This window comes from Oryza brachyantha, chromosome 4 (genome assembly GCF_000231095.2).
Source record: "Oryza brachyantha chromosome 4, ObraRS2, whole genome shotgun sequence".
In the NCBI taxonomy this organism is placed as follows: domain Eukaryota; kingdom Viridiplantae; phylum Streptophyta; class Magnoliopsida; order Poales; family Poaceae; genus Oryza; species Oryza brachyantha.
Genome location: NC_023166.2, coordinates 20,135,256 through 20,154,837, shown reverse-complemented (window position 1 = coordinate 20,154,837; position 19,582 = coordinate 20,135,256). Strand labels below are relative to the sequence as shown.

General features: G+C 41.9%; 3 protein-coding genes across 3 annotated transcripts; all 3 read right to left on the bottom strand.

The window, feature by feature from the left end:
* Nucleotides 1–218: 218 nt before the first annotated feature.
* LOC102718262 lies at nt 219–2,810 on the bottom strand. The gene has a single exon (XM_006652884.3). The coding sequence runs from the start codon at nt 2,087–2,089 to the stop codon at nt 812–814; it is 1,278 nt and encodes a 425-aa protein (XP_006652947.1). The 5' UTR covers nt 2,090–2,810; the 3' UTR covers nt 219–811.
* Nucleotides 2,811–4,290: 1,480 nt separating this feature from the next.
* Nucleotides 4,291–11,753, bottom strand: LOC102717981 (putative glucose-6-phosphate 1-epimerase). The gene is made up of 9 exons (XM_006652883.3): nt 11,218–11,753; nt 8,064–8,138; nt 7,465–7,521; nt 7,215–7,375; nt 6,911–7,051; nt 6,568–6,670; nt 6,380–6,479; nt 6,005–6,267; nt 4,291–4,550 (listed from the first exon to the last, which is right to left on the bottom strand). The coding sequence occupies exons 1-8, from the start codon at nt 11,383–11,385 to the stop codon at nt 6,029–6,031; spliced, it is 1,044 nt and encodes a 347-aa protein (XP_006652946.1). The 5' UTR covers nt 11,386–11,753; the 3' UTR covers nt 4,291–4,550; nt 6,005–6,028.
* A 3,286-nt stretch (nt 11,754–15,039) lies between these two features.
* LOC102717702 (triacylglycerol lipase OBL1-like) lies at nt 15,040–18,792 on the bottom strand. The gene is made up of 4 exons (XM_040523315.1): nt 18,248–18,792; nt 17,938–18,165; nt 17,231–17,853; nt 15,040–15,592 (listed from the first exon to the last, which is right to left on the bottom strand). The coding sequence occupies exons 1-4, from the start codon at nt 18,528–18,530 to the stop codon at nt 15,335–15,337; spliced, it is 1,392 nt and encodes a 463-aa protein (XP_040379249.1). The 5' UTR covers nt 18,531–18,792; the 3' UTR covers nt 15,040–15,334.
* Nucleotides 18,793–19,582: the final 790 nt, after the last annotated feature.

Genomic DNA, 19,582 nt, shown 5'->3' with positions numbered 1-19,582 from the left:
GCAGAAGAGAAAAGTTAGACACAACATAATTACAAGTTAAAACATGCAACTGTCATTGTCAAAATGCTTCCATCAGCCACATATAGAACAGAAAGACATTCTTTTCCCCATACAGAAGAAATGTGGAACAAGAAATTCTAGATAATAATACAATTTTCATTTGGGAACCCACTTGTGTCAGATAATAAAGTGAAGATCACAATCATAATACACAGCTTGGTCATGAATATATCTACTTTTTCATATCTGGAGTGATGACGGAAACATCTACCCACTCCCAAGCAGACATAAACACATCGGCAGAGAGAAGTCTTAGAGATCTAAGATATAACTTTCAAAAACACAGTTACAAAAGAATTTAAATAAAATTAACATTCAACATCCCTGAAATTAGTACTGAAGATACCCTAGAAAATTTTGGAATCAATAATGTACATCCTGACCTAGAAACTTACAGAACATTTTCCTATAAGTTACAGGACAGCACTTGCATTTTGCTGTCTTCTGTCCCCTTATGCCAAATGTTACATTGAAGTTGGGACTTTTGGATGAAGCAGTCTCCATCTCAGGAGTGCTAGTGAGACCTAATCAATGTCAACAGAAGATATTCTTCTTTATTAGGGCATTTTATCAGGAGAAAAGAATTGGCTTTCATTCGCTGCAAATCTGACAGCAGAATTCTGCCTTTATCCCCAAATGTGTATCTTCTGTTGCTTGACTGCAGTATTATCGCTTCAGCTCAAATGCACATCCATGGGCACCAAAACCATATTGGTACAAAAATTTCATTTGAAGTAGCACTTTCCACCTGTCAGTCATTTTCTTCTGGTGAACATAAGCAGATCTTCTCAAGGAGGACTGGCCAGTCCTCCCCGAGCTGTTGAGGATTTAGCTGCATAGCTACCTTGAAATCATCAATGGAGATCAAGTGGTTACTTCTGATATCATTGGCTGCGCCAGACGGTCCACTGCTTGATTGCATCTGAACATGATTTGGCAACCAAACACCATTCACATTCTTTCCATATGAATGCTGCTTGTATAATGCACCTTTTCTTGCATCATTTTGAACATTAGCTCCTATTAACTCAACTGATGACCTAATCAGATTCTTCAAGTACTTGTCCAAACCACTGTTCAGAAGGTCAGCACAATCCAATGTCACACCAGCTAAACCCAGTGACTCTGCTGTTTTCTCCATCCGCCTATGCAACAATTCTGTATTTAACAACTCATGATGCTCACAACAGCTGGTACACTGATCCTCATCTGCACTAATTGGTGGTGGTAATTTCCTTGCCCCACCCACACTCACTGGACAAAAAGGAATTCCAAGTGGAGCCCGTAAAGGGCTATTTGAAGCTTCTGCAGAATGATCCGAGACATTGCTCATACTTCTTCTCAACTTGATTATGTTTCCAGTTGGTAACTGCTCCACACGTTGGTGCTTTGCCAATGGATCTGCAGATTCACGTTGAAAATGCACTGATCTCTTAAGGTCGGGCGAACTTAGGGTGCCATTCTCTGCTCCTGCTGCACCACCATGAGCACTCTGGTTGTGACTGGCAGCAGCCTCTGCCCTACAACTCAAGCCCATGCTTTTCAGCCGATCTTTTGACTGATGATCTTGCATTGTGCCCATATGCCTTGATCCCTGCATCTGTAATAGCCTTATATCCCCATTGCAAGAATTTAATGCTTCATTAGCCTGAGAAGCCTTCTTCACTGTTGCTCCCACAGACCTCCCAACATCTGGTGAAGGTGCTGGAGGTGGACACTTCGCATGGTAAGCGTTGTAGAGAACTGAGCGGATCAGTCGATTATGTAGTCGGAGGTTCTCTCGCCCCAATGTGAGGAGACACATCTTGTCGAAATCTGCCTTGCTGAGCCTCTCCGACAGGTAGCCTTTCAGGTAGCTGAAGTACCGCCTTGACCTTTCAGGACCAAGGCGCTTCTCCATCTGAAGCTTCAGCTCACGGAGATCAATACGACCATTCTGCTGCTGCACCGGCGGCTGCGGTGGAGGAGCTGACGGCTGCTGCTGCGCCGGCGCAGCCAGCGGCCACGCCTCCTCCCTCACCATGTCCATGAAAATCACCACACCCGGTGAACCCCAGTACCGGATTCAGAGCACAGGAAGCACGAATCAGGGCACAGCGCACCGCACCACCCAGCTCGGATCAAACCACCACCACTACGGCTTCCGGCGCTTCCTGCAGAAGAGCGCGTGCCCGTAGCCCAGCAGCCATGGAGGCGATCTCATCTCCGCCGGCACCACACCAATCCCCGCGGAACCAACCACCCGCCCCAGAACCGGTGCCGCGGCTGGCCCGAATCAAGCATACAGCGCCGGCGCGCCGCGCGGCGGGGGCAATTGGAGATGACTCCCACCCCCCAAACCCTAGCGCAATGGGGGCATGATCCCGGCCCCACCCCCGGCGAGCTCCCGCCGAGTCCGCACCCGCCTGGATCTCCCTCGACGAACCTGGCCCCCTCCTCCCCCTCCCCACCCGCTCACCGCCGAGCCGAATCGAATCCGAGTAACAGCGAGAATTCGAGCTGACCTCCGGGGAGAGCAAATTGGGGGGGTTGGCGGAATCGACGAATTGCGCCGCCGCCGCCGCCGCCGCAACGCCGGATGGATTGGCGGATGCTGGTGGTGGTGGTGGTGGTGCTGCTGCTGCTGCTTGGTGGGGGTGGAGGGTGGGACGGGGTGGTGTTCGTCTTGCTCCCGCTTGTTGCTTCTCTCTTCTCTTCGTGTTCGTCTTGGCTTGGGCTTGGCTGGCTGTCTCTTTTTTTTTTTTGGGTGTTTGGGGATTTTTTTTTCCGGGGAGGGGTGCGGGGGAGGGGTTATTTTTGGGCCGTTGAACTGGATTTGATCGCGGAGGCGAGCCGAAAAGAGAAGGGCGGGGAGGGGACACCTCGGCGAACCTGTCTCGCCTCTTTGCAGTATTGAGTGTGTTGTGCGTGCATTGGTCTCTCGACTCTGACCTCTGATTGACTATCAGACTACCAGTACAGTATGAGTATGACTCGCTTGCGATTATAGATATAATCCATACTAGCAAAATACCCATACTTTACTACGAAAATATATCACAAAATGTTATAGTATTTTTTCTCAACTGCACTAATATCAATTTGTTTGAGCCAAATATAAACTATTGCATAATATCAAAAAATATTATGGGCTAATTTACAAAAGAATTGTACAAGGCAGTGGGGTGTCAGATTTACTGCCACCACCACTAGAGAAATTTAAAATAGTATAGATAATTATTTTAGATTCTAAGTTTCAGATTATAAATTATAGTTAAAAAATTACACATATACACCGTTTATTCTAAAATATAAAGTGTGTTGGTTTTTACACCATCTTCAATATTGTATTTAGGCTGTATTATTAATAACCACATGATTAACATTATACAGATGTTTTTAAATGTTGGCTAAAATTTAAATGGTTGACTATGCTAAAAACAAGAGTGCATTATATTTTAGGACAGAGGGTATCATTAGTGGTTTAAAAGACTAGGCGCAACTCTAGTTTAAATTTAAATGTTAGTTGGGTTGATAAGCCAATGAGTAGTCAACGGTAAAATATGGTTTGAGTTCATGTATGTTGGGGTAAATGCAATCTTATTGTTTGACTAACTACATATATTTTAATCAAAATGCGAGAGGAGATACAGTACTATCTAGGTACGATTCACGGATTAAGGCATTGTTTATTTGGATTTATATCAGCTTATTATAATCTAGAACACGGATTACTAAATCTAGAACACGGATTAATGTAATCTAATAAGCTCCTCTAATAATGTTTTTTTTTCAAATTATTCAGTGGCTAAAAACCCACCGCCGTTATGTATTTTAAATTAATTACATATCTTACCATGCAAACCTACTTCAGCTTATAATAATCACTTATAATAATCTAGCTTATAGTAATTTGTCCTAATAATCTAGATTAAGATAATCCTAAATAGAAAGAAATAAGGCCTAATATATCATTAAAGAAGTCCAGAAGAATCCAACGTGTTTCCTCTGAAAGTTAAAGGTTAGAAATTGCACTGATAAACGTGATCCAGATCACAGAACTCTATTGAAATTAACTTAATTCTCACCCAGGCAAAATTTGGTCAGTTATGTTTACACATCAACTTGTGACCAGGTTAGACTGATTAACAAGAAATTTAGAAATTAACAAGTCCTGGTTTTAGCCAAACTTCAGAATGTTTACACATCATAGTTCATAGAAATTCTAGGTTCACTATTTAACTTGGCAGAGCCGATCAAAAAAGAGATACGGTAATGATTTATTTTACAACCCAATGAAGATGTTTCTCACTTCAAATATATCCATATACAGGGTATGAATACTGACCCGTCCCCTCAAGTTATGTGGATCTCAATAACATAAATCAAATTTGAAATTCCTCAGTTCAGATATGCATGCCAAAAAACAACAAAGATTTGAATAGAATGGAGGAAACGTTTTGACACTCCTTGTTGCCAATGTCCCTTATGCATATGATATAATAGTTTACCTGCAACAATGAAACATGTAGAGGTGAGAATAAAGCAAGTGAAAAAAAATATAGTTAAGGTTTCAAAAAACAATGTGTTGTGAAAAATACATGTACATGACCAAAGGCCAAAGCATCTCATCATTCATAACTGCAAGCAAATAAAACGATACTATTATGCACTATTCGGTATGCTTCAGTGACTTTCTCTATGTAGATGCCATTCTGATCATTCTAAGTTAGCCTCGAGTTTCCCCTGAACCACTGATTTTGATACCCTGAAGGGGAAAATAATGAGGGGTAGGTCACTTCACATGAATATGCATCAATTCTTTCTGTTTAAGCTTTGTGCAAAATGCCCCTATTGCTGTCAACTACGTTGCAGATTAACTCAGGAACAGGTGGCACTTGACTATAACGCTACAGCTTTCTTTATTGTTAGTTTTTGCAAATATTCTCAACCTCCAAATGTTAAAGACACCAAGAGTAAACTTTTCAAAAATTTGGAGGTGGCATACTAGTACCAGTTATGAACACTAGGTGCCACTTTCTAAAAATCACACCAGAAGGAAAAAGTCAGGCACACTTTTAAATTTCCGAATTTCAAAGCACACTCTACAGTACAGTAGTGAGAGTACCAACAGCACAAGCACAACAGTTCTTTCAAAGCACTCTACGGTACGGTAGTTAATACAACTTCATAAAAACTGGCCTGTTTGCTGTCAAAACTCTTAGTTTGTGCATATGTTTACTGACCACAGATCACTCCATAATCCAGACACTTGATATCAGAAAGTGCAATACATGCTCTGGTAGTCTGGCACGTCACCTAACATCCCCCGCACTTCTATAAGAGCATTTTTCCCATGAGGTATCACTGTTTTTTATGTAAAATTTATTACTTCTTAGTACCTTAGATGCTAGAAGATACCAAATTTCATATAGAAAACAGTGGTACCTTATAGTATTTACTTAAGGATGAGAAAAATGCTGTTTCCATAGATAGTGGCAGGCTTGCACAAAAAAACAGTATGCAGATGATTAGATTAAAAAAGGATTCTCACCATTATAATATGGACTATGCATGGTAGCATGTGTATTTCCTATGTAAACACTATGTTGATAACTTTATACAGGACCATCATACTTCTAAGCAAATTTATCATCCTTAAGAAGTAATAAGAGGTACCACTGTTTTCTATATAAAATTTAGTATCTCTTGGTACCTTAGATATTAATAGATATTAGGAGGTACTAAATTTTACATAAAAAACAATGGTGTCTCCTAGTACCTTCTCAAAGATGATAAAATTGCCCTACTTCTAATCTGGATGCAATACTATGCTGACAGTTTTTACATAGGACCATACTATTAGTAACGTCACCAACTTGCCTGGAAATTTAGTAATCTATGCTCTCAACTCAAAGATGGGAGCATGTTAAAGTCTGATACTCTTTCAAAGAATTTTCTTTACCTGGATACATATCTACTAAGGACACTAACTGATTGAATCTTCCGGGACATTAGAATCCTGAAGAACACGATCAGGGTCCAGCTGACCACTGTAATAGCTAGATGGAACTGCAGATAGTTCCAACTTTCCAGTCCACTCCTCACCAGGCTTCAAAGTAATCTGCTTGTCTATAGCAGCTGCCTCCACACATACCATGCGTTTATATTCATCGTCCCCAAAATCTGACATAGCCTTAGCCTTTTTATCCCAAGGGTTCCAAACAACTGCAAACAAGAAAAACCAACACAAGTCTTAAATTGTTTTGTCGTTTATTGTAATGACAATAATTTACAATGGTTATAGCTCTAAGCAAAGGAAGACCATCATTCACTATACCAGCATCAGGAAGGCCTCCTTTCCTCACAACAAATGTTCTTTTTTTCTCATGATCAATAATGGCAATTTTTGACGGTGTGCCCAGATATATTCTGTCTAGCTGTATAATAAGTTTGCATTTGCTTCCTTAGTTAGAATGCAAAGAAAGATGAAAAATGGTCTAAGATTGAAATGTTTTGTTAACGCACTTCAGATTCAAAAACAATTGCATCGCCCTGTTCTGTGAATCGATTTCTTTCTTGTAAGTTGTCTAGGTAATCCAGAGTTTCCAGGCCTTCAACTCGTACCTCGCTGAAATATTAACACGAAATTATGCACAATGAAGAAATTGTTTCTGCATGTCTAAGGAAATTATTCAAAACGGAAAAGGAATTCAGAGACAATTAATTATAATGACTTAATGCCCACTGTTTTAGACAAAACATTAGGTGGACACTGGACAGTAAGTATGATCACTTCCAATACTGCACCATGCCTTTGAGATGAATTTTTCAGAACTGATGAGCCTTGTAGAGAGTTAAACAAGTGTACCTGATATCAGATATTGAAAAGTATGTGTGATATGCAAACGTAAAAGAGAATGGTTTCCCATCAGCATTGGTATTTCTTATACGTGAGGTCAGCATCAGATCTCCACCAGGTCCAAGTGCAACCCTCAGACGGAACTCGAAACTGAAATAAAGGATTTGCTTTTACTGATCCATGTGAACACACAAGCAGCTACCTTGGCTTCTACTAAAACAATTGAATGATAAAAAATAGAGGAAAAGAGCATTCAATATCTTACAACGGCATTATTTCACTATTAACATGCAATTATTTAGTATATGCCCACCTATGCGGCCAGATCTTTAGATCTTCTTCAGTAGATTTAAGGATTAAATCAACGTAAGCTTTATTAGAGGTTGGTACTGGAAATGGTGGTGGATCATCTTCAGTACTCCAGGTCCTGTTCCTTGCAAAGCCATGTGGTTCCAGATTTCCGAAGTTGGAAAACTAGAATACGAAGTACTGAGCAGATTTAAAATTTGAGAAAGTGGAAGAGATTACTGGAGCAAGAAATGCAGGAAAGGAAAATCACAGACCTGAGGAAAGCAGATTGGTATCCCTCCGCGTATAGCTTTTGGAGGTTTGAAAATGGCCTAAGAGAACAGAGACATCAACCAAGCAAATCTTAGGCAATGAAGGGACCATGTAACAAGAATATTAGAATGAGATTCATAATAAAATTTCATTGCCATGTCAGCAAGGTTAAAGGAGTAGTACATATGTGACAATAATCATATGTGACAATAATCTTCACCACAAAAACATAAGGTGGACAATAACATAGAGAAAGATGATATTGGGAATTGATGTGATTTTTGGCTTCTGAATTGAGCAGTTAGTCATAACTCAAACTCAAAGATAAAATTTGTTATTGACTGACTGCAAGGACATACTTTCAGAGTAATTGAAGTATAGAAATATTTCCAGTGTAATTGAAGTATTGAACAGACAAAACTGCTGTCTGCTGGACCAACTTTCTGAATAGGTATGTATATAATATGCATGTCTGGATGGTAACCAAGTGAAGGGTAAGGATAATATTCTACCAGCTGAATTAGCCTACTGTCAGCCGCTCAGACAAGCATATGGTGCAGCCAAAACAATGATGGAAGATATTTTAGAGAAATAATGGCACCTTATTACTAACAAAAAGCAGCTCCTCTCCATGCTCATCTTTCCATGATGTGACATGGCCACCATGCAGGTACACCTGAAAGCAGCAAAAGGAACAGAAATAGTAAACAGCCATATGTTTGAAACAGGATGCATACAAGAAAACGGAAAAAAATATTTGTGGTCAGGTTAGAAGCAAGGACTTGATATATATAAAGAGACAAGTCACAAAAATGCACATGCAGAGCTCTAATGAGCTTATTCTGCAGTTTTATGGTGTGTTTGTTTCCACTAGTTGGGCAGTTTTATGGGCAGATCGTTTCCACTAGTTGGAAATGTAAACCCAGCATGCAAAAACGAGAGGCGGATTAGTGCATCATTTATTATGTATAAGATATAAAAAAAACTTGAATATTTGATTAATATGTTTTTTAAAACAATTTTCCTGTTGATTTTTTTTTGCAAAAAATACATTGTTTAGCAGTTCGGAAAAGCATGCGCATGGAAAACGAGAGAGTTGATGTTGGGAAAAGGGGCAGCCTTAACTTCTGGGGCATGTCCTGGTGATGTCCATCAACCATATTTGTGGGTGGAGGTAGCATGTTTCTGCTAATTACTAATAACTATTCAAGGAATAATATAATTTTTAGTAATGCATATTCTTGATAGCCCGAATATAGCATACAAGTTCAGTAGGGCTATCTCTTACGGTTCCCATGACAAAACCAATAGATAGATAGATGTAGTAGAGTACCTTTGCTTTAAATTCAAGAGTGAATAGTTTAGCTTGCTGTGATTTTGTCAAAATCAATGTGGAAGTCTTGGCGTTGAGCTTCCAATAGTCCTTACGCAATACCACTATAGCATATATATCTGTGATTATTTAGCTCCATATGCTTTCCTTTTACATCTGATTCTCCAAATAACATGGACTTCTTGTTATAAATCTGATTCGCTAAATAACATGGGGCTGGCCTACTAAATGCCAACAGAAAACACATCCAACATCCAAACTGTAGGCGAAGCATATGTTGTAGGATGAGTGCTGTGAAGTCTAAGTGTGATAATAGGCATGCCGTATGCCACTAGTGGATGAATTTGGAGGAATTGTTTCAGCAAGGCTGACTATTTGAGTCACAAATCAGAACCAGAACCAGAACCAGTAGCAAACATGAATAGTAAGTAGTACACAGGTGTCATTTCTCCATCAACTCAAACCATCCTCTGCATTCTTTCCTCACTTCTACCAGTGTTGATCCATGAGCTTTTCACCGTTTTGGAGTGAGAATAACATCATGGAAGTGGCACAAATGGTGGCCCGGTGGCCCCACTACTCATCATCAGAGACAGTGGAGATCAAAGTAAGCAATAAGAAGAAGAATGGCAGTCTCCTCAAGTGAGTGATGAATGGTAGCATGGATTCCATCCCACCAGTTTGGCTTGATAACATCATCCATAATTTCTATGGAGTATGGATATCTGATTTTTTAATCTTGTACAAAGGATACACCAAACAACATAGTAGCTAGATATTTGACCCACAAATCCAGAAGCTAGAACAAAATGCTCATGATTCTAGAAATTAGCTGAACCCGCTTGCCAAAGGTAAAATTCCATTATTGATCCCCTCCTAAAAAGCTAATCCTGTGTGGTCCCGCAACCCACTCTTCAGGCTCTTTATACAGCTCAGACAACCATGAAATAATCTATGTTTCTTTTGTCTAGTCTACCATTTTAGGCCAAACTAGCACTCTCAGGCTGTAACGGTATTACGCATCTTCGAGCCCAACAACAAGAAGAATTGGTTGTACAGGGTCAATAGCAAAAGTTGGAAGTTTTTGTATTATTATCTGTTAAATGACAGGTTGCTTTTGTTAGAGTACATGGTAGTTAGAGATGTATTAGGATATGATTGATTTGTGTGGACTCTTTCGATATGTAATCCTTCCTTATCTCCTCCCTATGTACTCCTATATATACCGCCCCCCTAAGGCTCAATATAGCGCATCCACGTTACGCAGTATTCTCTCCCTCCTATATTATTCAACAGCTTTTTAAGTTGACAAAATAACACGCCATCACAACTGAACCTCCCTGCTAACCTGGATATTCTCAGACCCCAAGATACAAGGATATTATCCCCACTATAAAGTGAATGTTGCACACGCACATGTAGTGCAATGATAGAGCCTCTAGTAGAGAGAGGATGTCAACCTAGGCTCGAACCTGGGTTTCGCACAAAAAAAAGCCCCCTCGCAGACGCCGGTAGTGTGCTCCCTGTGTGAGGTTGAGCATGCCTGGTTGCGCGCTGCATCGTGGAATTTTTTCTCAACTTAGTTGAATGCTGTTGGCCATCTTAACCCACTAGTCAAGTTTTTTTTTTTTTTTTGAAAAATAAAGCGAATGTTCATCATCCTCATGTGCACATCGATCAGATATATAAGGTAGCAAATATCATGTTTAGGAGTTATAGAAGTGACATTATACACTGTATAAGCCAGTTTTATAATCCTATTTGTTACTCCCACCATTTAGTTTACAAGAGACGCACATACTTCAGTACTGTTTGACGAACAATTAGGGGTGTAAGTGGGCCGGTCCGCGAACCCGCTTATAGGCCAATTAAGCGGGTTGCCCGCTTAATTGGCCTATAAGCGGGTTGGTGGGTCTGCCCACTTACACCCTTACGAACAATGACTAGTTATATTTATAAGTCTAGGGGTAAGACAGTGGTACCATCAAATTCATATTCTAAATACTTTTGCATGATCAAAATGTTGCAATGAACAAAAGAATTAGAGGCCAAGGTTCAATTTTGACAATTGTGCCTTACGAAAATTAATGGAGGGAGCATTTCTCAATCACCATTCACCAATGGAGGCTAATTAAGAAGCCAAATACTCTCAACCCTGAATGCATGAGGCTCCGACTGCGTTCAGAACACTCATCTGTTGCCTACAACGAGTAGAACCACAGTCTTACCCGCAACCAAACCAATATTATCTCGGCACAGAAAAACTAAAAATCCACTACAAGAGTAGTACTAAAGCATGGTAAGTGATCGGAGCAGCAGTTCAGCTACTACAAGCAGATCAGCCCCGTACCACCCATGGTCGATCTGCGCCGAGATCCAACAGCTGAATTAAAGAGAGGCAGGAGCACGGCACAGCTCTTACCTCGGCAGAGCTGCCTCGGACCTCCCGGAGGACGACCTTCTCGAGCCCGTTCACCCCCTTGCACCTCTCCACCGGCCCCGCCTGCTGCGGCTGCGCTGCGGCGGCACCGGCACCCTCCTCGCCTGCCCCTCCGGCTGCAGGGGCCACCGTCGACGACGACGCCGACATGCCCGCCGCCTCAGCAGTGAAGGTAGAGAGCTGGTGGTGGTGGTGGATGGATGGATGGATGGAGACGGAGAGATCTCTCCTTGGGGGAATTTCCCGACACTGCTCGCGCTCTCGTCTCTCCGGGTACTTAAATAATTATTCTCGAGATGCCTTTTCCTGATCGCGATTTCTTATCCCCAAAAAACGCAAGCTTTTCTCCTAAAAAATGCAATCTTTACTCCTAAAAACGCCCGCTTTAACCGAAACGGAATTACTCCTCCTCGAGAAGAAGCAGCAGCAGCAGCAGCAGCAGAAGCGTGTGAAGTGATCAAGCGAGTGAATACGTGTCCTAGCTCGAAGAATTTGGGGAGATTTGGAGGCAAAAGTATTTGGCTTGCTTTGCTGTTGCGTTTTGATGCGCTAACCGCTAAAAAGGCCTTGGCGTTTCTTGGACGCATTTTGTCGGTGTAGGTCAAGCTTTTTTTCTTTGGGTGGTTTCTATGTCGTACGAATCGCAGCCTACCGGTGAGGAATACTGATGCTTGTTTAGTTTTCCAAAATTTTTTTCAAAAACATCACGTCAAATCTTTGGACACTTAAATAAAGTATTAAATATAGATAAACCAAAAAACTAATTATACAGTTACGGAAGAAATCTTGAGACGAATCTTTTGAGCCTAATTAGAAAGTGATTAGTCATAAGTGCTATAGTAACCAACATATGCTAATGACGGATTAATTAGGCTCAAAAAATTCGTCTCGCGGTTTCCAACCAAAATCTGAAATTTGTTTTATAATTAGACTACGTTTAATAATATGTATCAAAAACTTGATATGATTTTGCAAAAACTAAACGCCACCGGAACATCGGGAATACACTCACACTGATCACTGCTGTAACTGCAGAATTAAAAACCGGTTTCAGATAAGGTTATGGTTGTCTGAATTTGGCTTTGGTGTTGGAAGTACAGGACTGAGAGGTGAGATTCTTGTATGTCTTGTAAGTAATTCCTTCGTCGTTAAAATAATATTTTATTTTCAACGATTAAGATGCGTCAAAAGAAGGTTATCTCTACTCTCTTAATCTACTCCTGGTCTACAAATCAAAAAGCTGCATCTCTGCATACTACAGTATCCCTTACATTACATACCACATGTTATGTTTCATTGGTTTCTTCGTTACCACTAATTTGCCGTCAGTTTATATTATAAGATATTTTAATTTTTTTAAATCATTGTCATCAAGTTTATAGAAAAACACGATAACATTTTAACTGAAACGAAACATATTGTCAAAATATATGCAATGTTATATTTAATCGAACTAAATTAGCGTAGTCAATGTTCATATATTTTTATAATACATCCGTTTCATAATCCAAGATGTCATGAGCCTCTCCAGATTCGCATGGATGCTAATAAATTTGGTTACATATTTATAACATATTATTGATCTATCGATTAATCTATATAAACCCAAACTATTTATAAAATAAAATGAAATGAGTATAAGCTTAATCAATTTTAAGAATTTTAACTTTTTAAAAAATAAAGTATCTTATAATATGACACAGAACTTAATTGCTAAAAACAGGTGAGAGTAGTAGATTGATTTTGTGAGACGATTTAGCACACTTGTTTTGACCAGCAGGTTGGGTGCGCAGTCATGGACCATCGATTGTTCCAACATCCGATGAAAATAACAGCGCGTTATTTCCAGCGTATCTGGCCGAGACAAAGCAACGATTTTTGATTCAGCGGTGAGGTTTGCGGTGACGCCGGACTGGACCAGAGAGCGCCACGCCGGCGATCAAGGTGATGGTCGATGGATCGCACGTCGCCGTCAGCCTGCCATCATGCGCCATGGGTCAATCAGTGCGCGCCTGCTATGATGGGCGGCCGGCGCCGGCGACGGCGACGGCGACACCGCAGATTGACCTCTCGCCCGGGATGCCGCCACGCGCTCGCCGGCCGGCAGGTCAAAGCTAAGCCCGATCCGGCCAGATCCGCTTTTGGTGAGAGTGAAGTGAAGTGAAGCCTACGCGACTGATCACTGATGTACCATGGAGACGGAGATCCTCTTTTAAAGCATCCTAGCGGCATATAAAATGATCTGTTGAGTACAAAATAATATGAAAGATGAAACGATGATTATCCAAATAAATATATGAATGACCAAATTTAGATGAGCTGTTTAGATGCTCTTATGGTTTCAATATTTTTTTCATATTTTTTTCTTTCACTTATATATTTAACACATTGTATAGAATAAGCACTTAAACGAGAGCTAACACCATTTTTTCCTCCCTCCTCCGTATAAGTTATACCATTTATTTCTTTTCTCCCTTATCCACGTAAGTTTGTTTGTAGTTGATTTGCTATTTGTTATTAATCTTGCTCTAACACTTGCTCTTATATTGATGTTAGCATGATAAAATATCGGGGAGAATTGTCGGGAGATGAGCAGTACTTGGAGCATTGATTCCAGCTTAATTAATGTAAGTACAGGTACACCAGCAATTATTGTACGTATAATAGAGCCAAGTGGTCAAGTGGGCTGTTGGACAATGGGCCTCTGTAAAGGCCACAACAATGTGAGTTGGGCCTTCCATGAAAAAGATGGGCCATAGAGGCCATAATTAATTTTCCTTCCTGGGCCATTGGATCTCATTGTTCGGCCCATTAGGAGTGTATTTTCGGGTGAAACCAAAATTCCAACAAAAAAAAAGAAAAGCAAGGCAAATATTTTCTTCAGCTTAAATAATTAATTAGAACATGGCACATACAAAAGCAATCTATATGGTATAACAGAACACCGGTGAATTGAACAAGCATGAACTCAGATTTACATCGATAATCTACTGGCATCTAGCAATGCAGCAACCACTGACGACGGCGCCGATCGATTCACGGTCAGTCACTTCTTCTTCCCCTTGCGCTCGGCCCGCCGTCGCGCGCGGCGCTGCCGGCCGCCGGCGTCGTCGAACTCCGAGTACTTCTCGTCGAGCTCCTCGAAAGATTTCTGAAACCATCGACTTGTGTGAAACAGAAACGAGAATGAATGTAGAGGAGGGCAACGAGAGGGGGAGAGAGAGCTAAGAACGTACTTCTCGGAGCTCCATGAAGCTGACGGCGTAGAAGGTGACGGCGGCGGCGGCGACGATGGTGAGGATCGGAACGGCGAACTGCGCGGCTGCGCCCTCCATGGAATTCAGAGGTTGGCTCTGACGAGATGAGAGGCTCTCTCAGTTTTCCTCAGCCAACCACTGAGCTAACCACTACTAGCAGCAGAGCCCCCTATCCAGAATTCAGATAACTCGTATCATCAGCTTTTGTCGCTAACAGGTCAGCCTTCAGTCCTTCACAAACAAGATATTTCATATTTACTTCCCAATACAACGCACACAACGTTACAGTGTATGGCCGTATTATTTTTGTTAATGAAAGATAAAGATTATATGACTTTTTGATAATATTTAATAGTACAAATAATGTAATTAACTATTATAGTATTAAAAATCTACACTACAGATATGTGATGATGAGCTTCTATATAAAAATTTAGTTTAGTGGTTCGTGAAACGTGCGTGTAAAAATTTAAAATAATATGGTTAAAAAAATAACAATAAGGATGTGTAGGGATGAATGGATTCAACTAAATTGGGGGGTGTTTAGATGTGGTTAAAGTTTTTTAGCCCATGTCACAGCAGATGTTTGTGCACTTAAATAGACTAATTGTAAAACTAGTTACAGAAATTCTGAAACATACTATTATGTTTTTTATATAAATATTATTTCTAAAAGATACATACAACAATAATTCACACATATATATATATATATATTAATTATTATCATACAGTATGACAGGGGCCTCTGGGTCAGCAGACGCCATGGCTGCACGCAGATGCAGACGCTGCTAGGTTTGCAGCCATGGATACTACGTTCGATCGTCAGCAATCAGCGGTCGTCATATGTCCTTGGGAATGCGGCCGCCGGCGAGCGTGACGGCATTGACGTAGTCCTGCACCCTGTGGAACGGCAGCGACGGCAGCGCCACCGCCGCCGCCCTCATCGCGAGCAGCAGCCACCCTTCCCGGCAGTAGGCGCTCCTCCAGTAGCCCAGGTACGCGCTCCGGGCCAGCTCCCACGCCGCGTTCAGGCGGCTCGTCACGACCGCCGCCGGCGGCGCCGCCGAGCTCCCGTCCCCCGGTATCTCCTTCACCACCTGCAGCGCGATGAATCACAACTCAGAGTCAGAGCAATGGATCAATTTTCAGAGATCAAATAGGGGAATTCAGCCAGGAGGCGATCTAGGCATCTAAGAACATGTTTGAAAGAGCTTCTTCGTAGCTATAGCTTCTCACATAATTTTTTAGAAATCAGATATTCTTTTTAACAATACTTAGTTTCTGAGAATAATCCTTAGTTTCTGAGAATATGAAGTTATAGAATCCAAAAATAAACTAGAAGCCCAAAATTGGAAAACCCAACTTTTTAAAATTTTCATAATCTTAAACTCCATCCGTCTTTAAAAAAATCAAACCTTTAAATTCACGTCTTGACGTAGCACTATATTTAGATTCATATATAATTTCAGTTTTTTTTGGGGAGGGGATGTATTCAGGATCAACTCTATGAAATGGTAATGTTATATGCTTAGAAATAAATAATATTTTGTTAATAAATTGTAGAAAAATCAGTTTCAGCATAGATTTTTTTAACGAAAATAATACATGCACAAAACAAGTATTTGCTTCTGAGAAAAAGTTCCACCAGGGGCGGATCCAGATCATCAAATTAGGAGGGGCTAATTGCCTTCTTCCTCCTTTAACCCCCTACTCTTCATATTTTCTCTATTTTTCTTTCCTTCGTCCTTCATATTTTCTATGAGGATCTAGCAGGTAGGGAGTCTTGAGCCCCCAGCACTCACGCTGGATCCGTCCCTGAGTTCCACGAAAAATACATAAAACATATATTGCAGAAAACTGTGGAAGATTTGTACTACTCGGGTTCAGTGGTTCCCATTGAATTCCCCTATCCACCACACTTAATTTATCTAGTCTCTGCATCAACTGTAAGCACCGAGCCAAAAATTTTGTGGCCTTACATCAGCAATGATTATTCAGGCGTCAAGACTTTGGAAACCTGCAGCCTGCAGATACTGGTGTCATAGGAACCCAACAAAAGTTTCCTTCCCTTTCACTGGATTCTCTGTCTGGATTGTTCATACGATGTGCTTGCTGTTCCATGTAAAATGGAGTAATGGACACAAAATCTAGTGGTTTCTATATGCTTTTAAACCAACTTCTTGATATTTCAGTTCAGGTGAAATGAGATATTTGCAAAATAATACGTGAATAAAACTTTTATATATATATATATATGTTCTTAGTGATTGAAAACGTAAATACTGGAAAATAAACTACAATAAAAAACATTAACTTTAACTTTAAGTTTAATATTAAAAACTTAAATTTTAACTTATAAACATAAACATAAGTGAAACGTGGGTGGATATCTATATGTCATATCGTGAGTATGATTAAGTCATCCAGTAGAACCAAATTGTTCTACTTTTTGCCCGGGTCGGGCAAGAAGCTCGACCAAAATTCATTAAGATTAAGGAATGTACAGCGCAAATTGTCCTACTATACTACATTGGGTCAAAATTAGCCTATCTAAGATTGAATAAAATGTCTGAAGTACCATTGAATTTAAAAGTTGACAATTATGTTCTCGTAAAAGCCTGGATTGATCAGAAAAAAGAATTGAACATTTTTTTTGATAATCTGAATTGAGCATTTCTTGAGTGAAATTATAAGAGCAAGTAGTGATCGAGGTAGAGAAGAGAGACGTCGATGACCTTGAGGTTGTAGAAGCTGTCGAAGTGGAGGCGGATGCCGAAGTGCAGGAAATGGGCGGCGGAGCTCTCGTCCGGCAGCCGCGGCAGCGGGTCGTCGCCGTAGGTGATCCGGAAGTGCCTCTTCCTCGGCCTGTCCAGGTTCCTCTCGGCGAACATGGCGAGCATGGCGTCGCCGACCTGCGGCTGGCCGAAGGTGTACACCCCGGCGAGGCGGTCCAGCACCGCCTTCTCCCTGTGGTACGCCAGCACCGTCGAGAACAGCACCGCCAGCGCGCCGCCGGAGCCGTGACCGGTGACCAGCACCCTCGCCCTGCCGCCGCTCGCCTCCACCAGCCGCCTCACGGCGTCGCGGATGGCGTAGTAGGCGTACACCCGCTGCGGCTTGCCCTTCACCTGCTCCACCCACTTGGGCCACCCGAGGTTGCGCTGCGCGCCCAGCGCGTGCGTGTACGCCGCGTGCGCGCGCCCCAGCCGCGGGATCTTGTACCACGACGGGTCCACGTCGGCGCACCACCGCGCCGCGTCCAGCGCCGGCGTGCCCCTGAACGCCACCACCACCAGCTCCGCGTCCGCCGCCTTGTCGCAGAACACGAACGCCTGCGCCGTGTACCCGTTCTCGAAATCTGCCACGCCATACAAAGCATCAAACACCTTGCGTGCGCGTTCCCGACAGAAATAATCGCGTGTCTTTTTTTCATGGCGCTCACCGTTCCAGCAGTTGTAGAACTGCACGAACTCCATCTGCCAGCGGCGCGTGACGACGTCGCGGATGAACGCCTCGTTCTCGTAGGCCACCTTGGACGCCATGACGCAGAGCGCGGCGTGGTACCGGCTGTCCGTCGGCTGGATGCTCCTCTCCAAATCAACCCTCGGATCGATGAACCCGGTGATCGATCGGTACGACGCCGACTTCCGATCGGGATACTCCATTCTCCCTGCAGAAATCGAGCCTGATGACGACAAGCACGCGCGCAAGCAAGAATTAACCATGCAATGCAAGAACGTGGGCGCACTGACCATGGAGGACGTTGCTGACGAGGTTGAGCGCGAACTCGAGGGCGCCGCCGAGAGCAGCAACGGCGGGGCCGACTAGCGAGAGGAGGAAGAGCTGCAGGAGGAGGTTGACGAAGATGGACAGCCGGCGGCGGAAGCTGTGCACCTCGGTGCTGGTGAAGCAGTCGACGGCCCTGTTCCGGCCGACCTTGGGGGAGAAGAGGAGGTGCAGGAGCTCCAGCGGGCCGGCCCTGTCCGGCCGCAGCACCATGTAGTCATTGCTGAAGCAGTAGTCGAGCTTGCTCATGGTGACACTCGATCGATCGATCGATTGCTAGCTCCTCTTCAATGGCTGTAACGAGTTGACGACGACGACGACGAAAGATATCTATGCAAGCCGAGTGAAACATTTTGGGACGAGAGATATGATATCAATGGCGCGAATAAACAAATCGAATGGCGTTCACAAAATATACTTGTGGACTGGACTGTAACATTTTTTTTCGGATGAGAGTATCCATGACTCAATACTGATCAGAAGCTCTCTGAAACCTTCAAGAAAAAGAAGGTTCACATATTTCATTGGCCATGGAGCATTTCTTCTGGTATGTTCGATGGATATCTTCGGACTATTCGCTTGTGGGTTTACTGTAGATTGGTTTTTTGTGGCCGTGAGATGTTCAATCATGACGACTTTTTTTGCTCAAGATTAAGGACAAGTGGACAACCAAGATGTCCATTGTACAGTTGTAGTATTATTTTCAAAATCAGAAGCCATTTGAATATGGTTAAAAACCAATGCAAATTGCCAATTGGCCCGAGTAGACAGAGATGGCTCTTACAATTTCTACATGATTAAGACTATTTGCATACAGTAGTTTCTGACGATTCGAATAGCTTTGGTTCGGACCGGTGACACTAACAAGTTTCGATTGATGTGGTTGCCAAGCATAGAAAGATTTGCTTCGTAGCCGTACATGAATTATTATATGACTTTGGAGCTTTGTTGGGGAAACAGTTTTTATCACACGGGTGTAGGTATACCCATATGCTTACATGTCATCTAAATAGTCATAAAAAATATGAAAAAATTGACAACATAGATTAATATGCGTTATATCACTACACAAACATGCAAGTTTAAATTCAACTTCTATAAGTTGTAGCAAAAAAACAAATAAAACTGAGACTAACTATACGCATATTCATAATTATTTTTGTTATTTTTGTTCCAACTTGTATAAGATGAATTTAAGCTTGCATGTTGGTGGAGTGATATAACTCATATTAAACTATCTTATTAAATTTTTCTATATTTTTTATGACTATTTAGATGACATGCAAGCAATATACACCTGT

Coding starts and splice junctions, on each gene's coding strand:
- LOC102718262 (XM_006652884.3), bottom strand. CDS start 2,089: ATGGACATGGTGAGGGAGGAGGCGTGGCCGCTGGCTGCGCCGGCGCAG.
- LOC102717981 (XM_006652883.3), bottom strand. CDS start 11,385: ATGTCGGCGTCGTCGTCGACGGTGGCCCCTGCAGCCGGAGGGGCAGGC. Junction 8,139..11,217: donor TCCGAGGCAGCTCTGCCGAG/GTAAGAGCTGTG, acceptor TGCTGCTTTCAG/GTGTACCTGCATGGTGGCCA. Junction 7,376..7,464: donor TACCAATCTGCTTTCCTCAG/GTCTGTGATTTT, acceptor TTCGTATTCTAG/TTTTCCAACTTCGGAAATCT.
- LOC102717702 (XM_040523315.1), bottom strand. CDS start 18,530: ATGAGCAAGCTCGACTACTGCTTCAGCAATGACTACATGGTGCTGCGG. Junction 18,166..18,247: donor CGTCAGCAACGTCCTCCATG/GTCAGTGCGCCC, acceptor CGATTTCTGCAG/GGAGAATGGAGTATCCCGAT. Junction 17,854..17,937: donor GTTCTACAACTGCTGGAACG/GTGAGCGCCATG, acceptor ATGGCGTGGCAG/ATTTCGAGAACGGGTACACG.